This window comes from Python bivittatus, unplaced genomic scaffold (genome assembly GCF_059951505.1).
Source record: "Python bivittatus isolate LINGU-HERP-01145 unplaced genomic scaffold, Pbiv_v1 ctg000470_np1212, whole genome shotgun sequence".
Taxonomy (NCBI): Eukaryota; Metazoa; Chordata; class Lepidosauria; order Squamata; family Pythonidae; genus Python; species Python bivittatus.
In genome coordinates this window covers 1,004,748-1,016,509 of record NW_028277065.1, presented here as the reverse complement: position 1 = coordinate 1,016,509, position 11,762 = coordinate 1,004,748, and the positions used below count along the sequence as shown (strand labels likewise).

Sequence of the window (11,762 nt, the reverse complement as noted above, 5' to 3'; positions counted from 1 at the left end):
CTTTTTCCCATTAGCATAGACAAAGAGATAGATGCACAGTTCATAGCTGTTTTCAACAACAAATGACCCAGAGGTTTTGTACGAGCAACTTTCATGGGCTTGCATCTCATGTTATAGATTAATGGATTCAGTATGAGTGAAATAATGCAATACATTATTGCAGTTATGAAGTCAAGGTTGTCAGATATGGTCCTTATATAAGCAAAGCGAGCAGTAAACAAAAATATGAAGAAGTGTGGAAGGCAAATGGAGAAGGCCTTTTTTCTTCCCTGAACAGAAGGAATTCTGAGAACTACAAAGATCTCCACATAACTATAATGGGGAAGCAGAAAAAATGCCTGCAGATCCAAAAATTGAAGATGGACAGGAGAAAAATGTGCAAAACACCCAGTTATAAATTAAATCTGATCTCATTAAAGTTGAACTGAAATCAAATAATTATAGTGTTCTGTCCATATCAATATATCAATAAATACTTCAAAAGTGCACCTCAACAAATAACATATACACACAAAGTATTTAATTTCAATATCTTTATTCCAAAATTTAACCCAAATGAAACATTTTTATTTTTTTCCAATACATACACCCTGATTGAATTTTTTTTAAAAAGTATTTTGGGGTTTTCAACTTAATTTATCAAACATATTTCCTAAAATGATACTAGACACTGAGGGAAATATTCGATGGGTTTGAGGTGGTAAAATAGACAACAATGTATTATATAAATTGCATTAAATGTTCAAATATATTGCCATTTTGTTCTAAACACTTCTTTACTTTTTGATGCATGACATTTGAAGATTCCTAAATACAATAACATTTTCTCTGATCTCCACAAATTTTAATGTAATGGTCTCCTTTAGATCATCTGTTGACCTATGGGGCCTCATTTTGGCCCACCCTGTATAATTACAGGCTACATACAAATTCTGTACTGCTCCCATATATATGCGGATAATTACCAGCTGTAATTTGAAGAGGGATAATAAGCTGTTAAAGCAAGTTGTTGATAAATTATAAGTGAAGAAGCATCCCTGAAATCCTACAAAATGTAATGATCATTCACCATTTTCAGTATAAATGAGGCAATTTGGACAAACTCACATTTTACCATCTTTTCCTTACTTCAAAGTTGGTTAATTGAGGGTTATCACAGAACCTGAAACACCTGATAAGAACTAATCCTGGGTCATAAAATGATTGACAACCTCCAAATTAAAACAACTTACCTCCATGAAAATAAGTGCCTTAAAGTGGGGGATTCACTTCACCAAAGTCATTGTTGTTTACTGTGAATGTTTTTATTCCCTTTCCCATTGAAATAGAAAAATAGGTAAATACAGAGCTCACAGAAAGAAATAACCTCAGACCAGGAAATCTTGAAAGAGCAACTTTGATGTCCTTGTTTCTCACACTGTAGATTAATGGATTTAGCATGGAGGGGATGATGGAATACATTATTGTAGTTATCAAATCAAGGGGTGAAGGACTGTCAGATATGGGCCTTAGATAAGCAAACCAAGCAGTAAACAAAAATATGGTGATGACGATGAGGTGAGGTAGGCAAGTGAAGAAAGCTTTTTTCCTTCCTTGAACAGAAGGAATTCTCAGAACAATAAAGAAGATCTGCACATATGTAACAACAATAAATATGAAACAACCAAATCCTAACATAGCATTGAACAATAAAACTCCAATTTCAGTTATGTATGAACCAGAGCAGGCAATTTTAAGTAAATGGGGGATTTCACAATAGAACTGATTGATAATATTAGAGCAGAAAGGAATAGTGAATGTTTCAGTAGTGTTTACTACAGCATTGAGAAAGCTGGCAATCCACACAGAACTAATCATTTTGGTGCAGGCCTTCCTGTTCATTATCATTTCATATTGCAAAGGTTTGCAAATGGCAACATACCGATCATAGGCCATGACAGTCAGGAGGGCAACATCAGAGCCCAGAAAGGAGACAATCAAGAGGACTTGAGCAACACACCCAGAGAAAGAAATAGTCCTTGTATTCATCAGAGAATTAAAAACAGCTTTGGGGATAATGACTGAAACTGAACCAATGTCTTGGATAGCTAAATTCATCACAAAGAAGTACATGGGAGTGTGAAGGTGGTGATCAGAAATAACAGCACTGAAGATGAGAAGGTTCCCTATGACTGTTATTAAATAAAGGATTAGGAATAAAGCTATATACATTAACTGTTTTTCCCAAATTTTTGAGAATTCCAAGAGGAGAAACTCAGATGTGTGATTATCCATTATTAATCATGAATGATGATGTGCCTAGAAAAAATAAAATTTGAATAAATAAATACCTGAATAAAAGGAGACCTGCTAAAGATTTTCCAACTATGAAGAATTTGAGGAGCAATTTCAGATGTTCAGTCAAGATTACATCATATCATGGCTTTCCAAATTGAAATAAAAAACTAATAAATGTAGATTAGATTAATGTACTTCATTAAATACTGGCACTCTCTATGTTAAACCGTCTTCTTAAATGAAACTTCAACCTCTAGAAGCAGCTATCAATTTTATTATTTTCTTTTTTTTAATTATTTTCTTTTTTTTTTAACGAGCTGTAATTGAAAGGGAAAGAAGGCTTGGAAAAGAGCAATGGATCATTTGGGGTAAAATAAGTAAGTGACTCACCAGGTAGATTTCTTTCTAAAAATTCACATTGTCTTTGTTTAACCATCAGTGAGATTTTTATCATTTTTATCCAGTATCTCTTGCCCTTTTCCCCAAAGATTTTTAGAAAGTGGTCTCCATTGGGATTATAACATAGTTAGTGTGGATTGGATTTTATTCTGTACTCTATGGAATAATTATTTATACTGAAGAATCCTACGGGGGTGGGGGGGACTGATCCCCTAGTTTGTTGACTTTGAATGTGAGAAAATAGCTATTTTCTCTGTAACTCTGTCTCTGTTACTTCGATGTATTGTGTTTTACCTCAGTATAATATTTGAGGACATCAGCTGAATCTTGCATGACTGCCTTTTATTTTGTTTTGTGTTTTCCCATCAGTTTTTGGTAGGAAACACATAAAAATTATCTTTTTTTAAAATACCATTGATTGATTTTTAAAAAATTGCATATGAAAAGCATAACATAATCCCAATGAATTAGTTTGATCAATTTGACCACTGGAGTCACATTAGACCATGATAACACCATAAGCTCACCTCTACAATACATTGTTTAAGCATTTATTTTAAAAAAAAAAAGACACTGCAGCAGTGGCAACAGCATTCTCTTTAATGTTATATAAATGTAAAGATATGTAAACACCTATCCCACAACATAAAATAGGAAATTATGAGACAGAAGGGCTAACATCTGAAAAGGTCATACATTGGATGAATTTCAGAATTCTGCTACTTAAAAATTGGGGGGAAAGATGTACTTCTGGCTATCCTGATGTAAGCTGCCTTATCAGGTTTCAAATCAGGACATTAACATTTCTTTTCTTTTTTCTTTTCTTTTTTTCCTCTGTAGAATTCTTCAGCTAAACCAGTATAGACCTTTGAGTAAAGTCCCAAGGAGTCTGTGTATGTGTATATGTGTTTGTGTATCTGTGTACAGAATATACATGTATATACATGTATATGTATGTATATATAAATTTCCAATCCACAGGGTCTCTATTACACTGCCCATGGATATCAGCTTTTAATGTCTTTTGGAAAATGGGAAGACAAATTGGACTGAAGCTCACTGAAAGCTTGACAGAATAAAATATGATTGATGACTGCAGAAAGACAACTGACAAAAATAAAGCTGCAAAAATAAAGATGGTGAGTTATTCCTTTATATTTACCTCAGACAATCAATTCAGTTTCCCTTTCTTAAATCTGTAATGTTATATTATGTTTATGAGATGACCTTTACCAGGCTGGAGTTGCATGTGTGGAGGATTCTATTGTATCTGTGTGCTATCTAGTGGACCATAGAGACAAAACCTATATGCAGAAGATGTAGCTTTGTAAGTCTTTATTTTTCTGTGTCATTTGATTTCACAGGGTGAGTATCAGTTATTTCCTGAGTGGCTGCAAGCTAATTTATAATTACATACTCCTGCCAATGGAAATGAATATTCAGTGCCATACTACAGTTAAAAGTAGGATACAATTACAGCCACCTTTCCACCTTGTCTCACTGGTGTCCAGCCTGCTGCCCTCTGAACTTATTATGAGATCTGTCCTTACCATATCTGTTCCTGACATGGTACTGGTCCTCCTGTCCTGTTCTGTCGCCAACCTGACTTCTCAACAGCTGGTCAAATTGGAAGAGGCACTCCTGAACTCTCTAATTTTTACCGTCACCCATGTTTCCTCGGATAATCCCTCCTCTCATCTACCCCTGCTTCTTGAAAGCATAATTGCTTTCTTTTAACAGCTGCTTTAAAAACTTATATTCTGTGACAATACCTTTAACACCACTAAACAACAACATCTGCCTATCCCAGGTCTTTGGGAAGGACTTGATAAGTGGACAAAATTGCCAAATCCAGTCTAAACATCTGGCTGTGTGACTCATCATCATCATCATCATCATCATGGCTTTAAATCATATTCAATCTTCAGAGATCGACTGAGTTTGACTCAGGTGTTATCTGCATAAAAGGGTCCAAGAACTCAAAAAAGGAGATTGTGACTATGTAATTAAAGTCTTTCTTTTGTTCATGCATCACAATGACTATCTTGATTTTTTGGCCCCAAGTGGATACCACTGGTTTGATTTCTGATGACTATGTGACACATCCCTGAAGTATCTTTCAAAAGAATACAAAAAGTTGTTTGTTTGTTTTTTATCTATTTTATATTGCTGCATATCTCACATGTGTGACTCTTTCTGTTACCTTCTTCTCAACCAACCAACCAACCAACCTTCCTTCCTTCCTTCCTTCCTTCCTTCCTTCCTTCCTTCCTTCCTTCCTTCCTTCCTTCCTTCCTGCCTGCCTGCCTGCCTGCCTGCCTGCCTGCCTCCCTGCCTCCCTGCCTCCCTGCCTCCCTGCCTCCCTGCCTCCCTGCCTCCCTTCCTTCCTTCTGCATGTTAGAAGCTATCATAATTGTGATTCTTAGATTTAATAATCAGAGATTTGTGGAAATACTCATTTGGTTTGTTTGCTGGCTAAAAGCCATAATAAATTAAAATTGGATACATTAATATTGCTTTGCTTAAGTATACTACAGAAGTTGTGCAGAGCAGCATTGCATTGTACTGTTAACAAAATAAATAATGAATGTATGTAATGAATTTCTGTGATTCACTTTACTAAGAACTACTAATAAGTTCTGAACTTTTTAAAGACATGTCAAGGATGGGTGCTACCTGGAGCTTTATCTGGATTCTCTTATTTAAAAAATTCAATTGCTTTGTCCAGGCTCCTTGCCCAGTCTCTACTTCAGCTTCTCCTGGGAAATGTTGAAGTACTTTGTACTTCATGTATGTATGCATGCATGCATGCCTGTATGTATGTACAGGGGATTTAGATGATAGATGGATAGATGGATGGATGAAAAGATGGATGGATGGATGGATGGATGAATGGATCTCCATATGCCACAGGCATTTTACCTTTAAAACTGAGGTGAACATAGAAATTGTCTTGTGCTACAATTAAAACCATCTGAAAGATACGTCTACCCCTTGTTCTTTGGACTAAAGCCAGTGTAAACAACAGCTCCAAGCTCCTTCCTACATGCCTAATTTACCTCAGGGCTGCTGAACCAAACTAGGCTCCTGCAAAATGAGCCCCTTGAGGATAGTTACAAACATCCCATAGATAAACCTCTTCTTTCCGTCTCTCTAGCACTGTCAAGCCAGAGTAAATGGTTTTCAGAGTGTTCCAGTCCAGCTTGAATATGGGGACATGGAAAAGGAGTCTGATATTTGAGCTCGTTCCACAAACTACAAAGCCTGAACAGAACTATGGAAAATCAGTCAAGAATTGGTGGATTCTTTCTGCATGGATTCCCTGATACTGAGGAGCTACGAATGTTTCATGTCATAATTTTTTTAGTAATTTATTTGGTGGTCCTCATTGAAAATCTCATTATCGTCATTGTCATTTTTTATAGCCATCGACTTCATTCACCCATGTATTTTTTCCTAGTCAATCTCTCCTTCCAAGATCTTGGCTCCATCTCTGTCATAATTCCCAAGTCCATGTTGAATTCTGTGATGAACACTGAAACCATTTCTTACTCTGGATGCCTCTGCCAAGTTTTCTTCTTTGATTTCTTTATGATATCTCATCTCTTCCTCCTTGTTGTCATGGCCTATGATCGTTATGTAGCCATCTGCAATCCATTACATTATGAAACAGTAATGAACAAAAGAGCCTGTATCCGAATGGCAACCAGCGCATGGATTGGTGGTCTCTTTTACTCAACACTTTATATAGGAAATTTAGTCACGGTGGAGTTCTGTTCCAGAATCATCAATCAGTTCTTCTGCGAAATTCCTCAATTGCTCAAGATCTCCTGCTCTGATTCTTATGTTGCAGAAAAATGGGCACTCATCTTTGGCTCTTGTGTAGGGTTCATTCTTTTTGCTGTAATTGTGTTTTCATATGTTAAGATTTTTAGAGCAGTTTTTCAAATCCCATCTACCCAAGGGAAGCAAAAGGCCTTCTCTACGTGTTTACCTCATCTCATAGTCATTTGTCTGTATGTGCTAAGTGCTAGCCTTGCCTATTTCAATCCAACCTCTACCTTTTCTTCAGCATTAGATCCTTTTATATCCATATTTTACTGTGTGGTTCCACCACTCATGAACCCACTGATCTATAGCATGAGGAATAAGGAACTCAAAATGGCACTTAGAAAGCTAACTGTCAATATTTGCCCTAATTCCTTATGCAAAAATCATTCTCAGTTTCAGCTATTTTAGTAAATGGTTGTCTAGTCATGTTCTTGTCTAAAACATTTCTTTTAATCAAAAATGTATAAATACCATGCCAATGAGTAAATTCATCATATGTTTCCATTCCTGTTCTATGCATGTTCTATCAAAATAGAAATTATTTTCAACGGGAATAATTCCTCAGTAAATCTGCCCAGAATTGCAACATGAATCTCTTCCATTACAAGTACTGTATGCTTTGATATAGATTGATTAATGCTGCAGCATGGAATGTAATTATTTTGTGGATAATGAGATTATTAATATGTTTTATGCTCAAAAATATGCAAGTATTATTTTTTTCTGTTTACTTATTTTTTAATGCTTTGGGGAAAATACATATCATTTTTGATTATGATATATAAATGTAACACCAGGAATGGTATCAAATAGTTGGATTGTTTTGCTTTCCCCCCTCCCCCCCCCCATAAACCTGCACCCATATTAACTAAGTGGCAATGAATTGCCATGATGTTTCATTTATTGTGGAGATATTTCAGAGGACTTAGGCTGCCAAGCACATTTCTTATGGCAGAACCTGGAATATAGCCATGGGACAAAAAAGTGGGGGGGGGGGATGCCTGGGAATATCAGGCGCAGAATATTGTAATTTATTTATTTGAGCCCGAAGTTTTGGAAGTGTAGAGTTGAAATGTTTGAACTATATGTATTTAAGCAGTGGTCTCTGAATCCCTATTTAATGTACCCAGGACCCTCTTCAGTTTCAGATTTTAGGCAAGTAGTAAATCAAAATCATTTGTAAGTACATTATGACTCAATGAACCTTCAGTTCTACTGGAAAGAACTACACAGCATTATTTATAAATAAATAAGTACAAAACTTGAAATGAAACCTTAGTTCTTTCTACTAGGGGTCTTTCCAGAACAAGTAAAAACCAAAATGACAAATTATTAAGATATATGCTGATAGTCACAAAGACTTATTTGGCCCAACACTTTGCTGATAATATCAGACTGGGAAACCAAACTGGGGAAATAGGCAACAATGGCAAAATTAGCAGTATAAATCCAGAGCAGAAGTATGACCACATGTAAGTAAGAATGGCTTCCCTACATGTTACATGTCACAAAATAAGGTAAACTCAGATATTTAAAGTACAGTTTTTAAGGGGGAAATATTTAATGTAATGATAGTAACCAAAAGCAACTTTATAAATATTTTGATGTAATCCCTAATTAGGTATAATGGAGGGAATTTAGAATTTAATACTATTTATACTGATTTTTAACTATTTGTTATTAATTTTTTCTCCTCCTCTTCCTCTTCCTCCTCCTCCTCCTCCTGAAGTTCATGTGCATTTATTTTAAGAATAATGATTTAATAGTAATACATTTCTCAGCCACTGTATATATTTAATTTCTTGTGTTGTGTTTTTAATCCATTTGAATTGATTTTATAATTTTTGGCTACCCAGAGTCACTTATTTAAAATGGGCAGCCATATAAATCAAATAAATAAATAAATAAATAAGAAAGAAAGAAAGAAAGAAAGAAAGAAAGAAAGAAAGAAAGAAAGAAAGAAAGAAAGAAAGAAATGTGGTGACATTAATATTTATAGATTAGTGTTTTGTAGCGATTTCCAATTGTTTCTGAAGATGATAGGAGGTTAGTTTTATAATTCAACTAATTATTACAGTTGTAAATTCTCTGATAATTTATTTACTGCCATTTTGCTTTCCATCTGCTATGTCCTGTAAGATGATTTGGGCTGAGAGAGAGTGACTGGCCCAAAGTCATCCAGCCATTTTTCATGTCTAAGGGGAGGGCTAAAAGTCATTCATCCAGCACCTTCACCACTTCAGCAAACTGCTTCTTTGCATACTGTATCTCCATCTTTGTTGTACACTGCCCAGAATCTTTGTATTAAAAAACTTGTAAAATGTATAAAGAAATGGGAGCATTGAGGTTGAAATGGATGCTTCTGCAGCTGTAGCATGATCCTGAAGAACAACACCTTTGGTTTAAAGGGTTGCCAACCAGTGCTAGGTGCACACTCATGCATACTTTGAAATACCTTTCAAAGCTGAAGTGTTGCTGAGCTCTGCTTACCACCCCTGGTCATGTACTGTTTCATGGTGGTCAATATAACTAATCTTGAAGAAAAAGGCAAGCAAACAACTTCCCTACCCTGAAGCTATACCACTGTTCTACAGTCACAATATTTTCATCTCATCCCAAGATGGCAAAAACAGTATCTATGCTCTAATTAAAAGTAAAAGAAAAAAAGTTGTATTTTACTCCTATCTCACAGTACAGAAGCAGCAGATTATGTTCAAGGAAGGATGATAAAATGTTACCTTTAGCTTTATACTAAAACACAATAAAATGTAGACAACAGTTCTCTCCACTACTGGAAACTCAAAAAAAATCCAAAACTGTTCTTTACTGTTTTCATGCATGTTCTCTATTGTGCAAGAGAACCAAAAAGAAAATAATTTCTTTGCAAGTAGTTTTTTTTTTCTGCTAAGCCTGCAGTGACAATTCTCTGTTTCCAATGGAGATAGACTTTATACTGTCTGTTGGAAAACAAAAATTAAAAAAAGAAAGAAAGATAAATTCTGACAATATGTAGAGATGATGGAGAATAAATGAAAATAAATATGTATAAATAAATATAGTAACTCATTCATTTGTTTTAGTAGGAAACACTGGGGGTTTTTTCACTCCCAACTTTCCCCAATAAATATTAATCATAGACTTTCCCACACTCTTCTTAACTGAATATAAAGTCTGAAGAGTAATGCACAGAAACAGATGTTACTGAGTGCCAATATCTGGTAGTGTAGCATCAGCCAGATATAAATTTCAGTGCTCAGAGAAAAAGGACATGTTATACCAAGCTCTATGTCATCACTGTGCTAACAAACCTCAGTACAACTGAATTTACAGTTAGTTGTAACATACACACTGAGATGTATGTGTTAAATGACATTTAACCTTTTTACTGCTCTGTTTCTATGAATATACCAATTTACAAAAAAAAAAGAACCCCAAATTATTTTATTAATACGCACACACACAAAAATGTACTATTAACCCAAGAAGAAGGCAAATTAGAGGAATACATTCAGAACATAAAATATGTCTTATATTCATTAGTAAATTGATAATTTTTGGATACAGAATCAGTGGATCAGGCTCATGCTCTTTAAAAAACCCACTCTAATGGAAAGAAAGAAAAAGTTCCAGTAGAGTTTAGTTCAGCATTGTGAACTCTGGCCATCCATATAAAATAATTTGGTTACAAACGTTCCCATTCATTAGTCATTCATCCCCAGCATAAGGAGGGACCTTTCTAGCGAAGGGACATTCTGTCACTCCGCCATTCCAGATATACTACTACTGCAGTAGTGGACAGAATGCAGAACATAGATATTGTACATGAAACATTTCTAATCTGACATGGGCATGGCTCTTTATACACTGCAATCTTTGTCAAAGTCAAATGTCATTTAACATGTACAAAATTGGATGGGTGCACTGTGAATGTGTATAATTCTCCCAGTAATTTAGAGGTATCTGTTGATGGCCTGGGTGGCGGGAGGGGAGGGAGGACATAAACAGCATTATGATGGCATGATGGAAGCTTCACTGTTTTTGTTTTTGCATCGTGACATCATGCATTCCTACATGAACTCACGTCACTATGGAATCACACTGCTTTAATCGTTTTCATGAAAGCTTTGGATCCTGTGGATGGGTTTGCTCCATTTTATTGCATATCCTGCTGCATTTGCTATGTCCATAACAGGACAGCAAATGATGCACTGGACATCTAAAGATAATTTCGAAAACTACAGTCTTCCAATCTTCATTTTTCCTTCTTACAAAAATCAGTGAGTTGATAGAAATTTAGTATTGAAGTTACTTGAAATTATAATTCTGTAAGTGTCTGTGGATGGGCAGAAGGCAGTTTAAATGATTACTTGTCCAAATATACAGTAAGGAGTTGATCTGCCAAATAATAATTCAGAAAGGATGTTCGTGGACAGCAGCCAAGGATTGGGACTCATCCAGTGGATTATGGGATTTTTCCCCCCCAAAGCAATCAAAATCCTGCCTCACATCATTTGATGAGGAAAGAAAAAACAAATCTTAAAAAAGGGTTTTCCATATGACATGATAGTCATTTCATAACTAAATAGATCATCCAAAGTACTAAGAAAAAAATACTTGATTATCTTTTGAATAGTGGCTTTAAAACCCAATAAACTTCCAGAGGCAAAGAGAGCTTGACTCAAGGGGATCTGCAGGAGCAGGGCAAACAACCAAGATGCCAGCTGTTACCATGTGATCAAAGGCCCACCTTCTTTTGTGTGTGTTGCAAACACCATCTGGAATTTTTGGGCCCCCTGCAAATGCCTTGGTTGAAGTTCTGATGATCACGTATCTCATCCATGCAGTTTCCTGTGAACAAATATAAACGCAGTTTTCATTGCTGCCTTCTCTCTTATTCTTTCACACGATGCAGTCTCACTTACATCTTGAGTATTGCCTGGTGATCTTCCATCTGAGTACTAAGCAATGCTTACACTGAATGGTTATGGGGAATCATATATTGACGAACTCAACATCAGTCCTAAGCTATTCTGCCTCATGTGTATCTTTCTTTCTCTGTAGAAGGGCATTTTGACTACAATATATATGTTTGTATTTAATAATTTAATGGAAATAAATGGTGATATTCATTTGTTTTGGTTTGCTCATGTATATCATTTGTGTAGGTTGGGCTGTCTATGGTACCGTAAGTTAAATAAGTAAGTTACTGAATGGAATGGATTTTTAACCATCCATGTACTCAACTAGTAATAAGA

General features: G+C 35.5%; 2 protein-coding genes across 2 annotated transcripts; one reads left to right on the top strand and one right to left on the bottom strand.

Annotated features, from left to right (window-relative positions):
* Nucleotides 1-1,251: 1,251 nt before the first annotated feature.
* LOC148215536 (olfactory receptor 14A16-like) lies at nucleotides 1,252-2,274 on the bottom strand. Its single transcript, XM_088142933.1, has one exon. It carries the CDS (start codon nucleotides 2,272-2,274, stop codon nucleotides 1,252-1,254), a length of 1,023 nt encoding a protein of 340 aa, XP_087999059.1.
* Nucleotides 2,275-5,952: 3,678 nt separating this feature from the next.
* On the top strand, nucleotides 5,953-6,915 carry LOC148215535 (olfactory receptor 14A16-like). The gene has a single exon (XM_088142932.1). The coding sequence runs from the start codon at nucleotides 5,953-5,955 to the stop codon at nucleotides 6,913-6,915; it is 963 nt and encodes a 320-aa protein (XP_087999058.1).
* Nucleotides 6,916-11,762: the final 4,847 nt, after the last annotated feature.

Coding starts and splice junctions, on each gene's coding strand:
- LOC148215536 (XM_088142933.1), bottom strand. CDS start 2,274: ATGGATAATCACACATCTGAGTTTCTCCTCTTGGAATTCTCAAAAATT.
- LOC148215535 (XM_088142932.1), top strand. CDS start 5,953: ATGGAAAATCAGTCAAGAATTGGTGGATTCTTTCTGCATGGATTCCCT.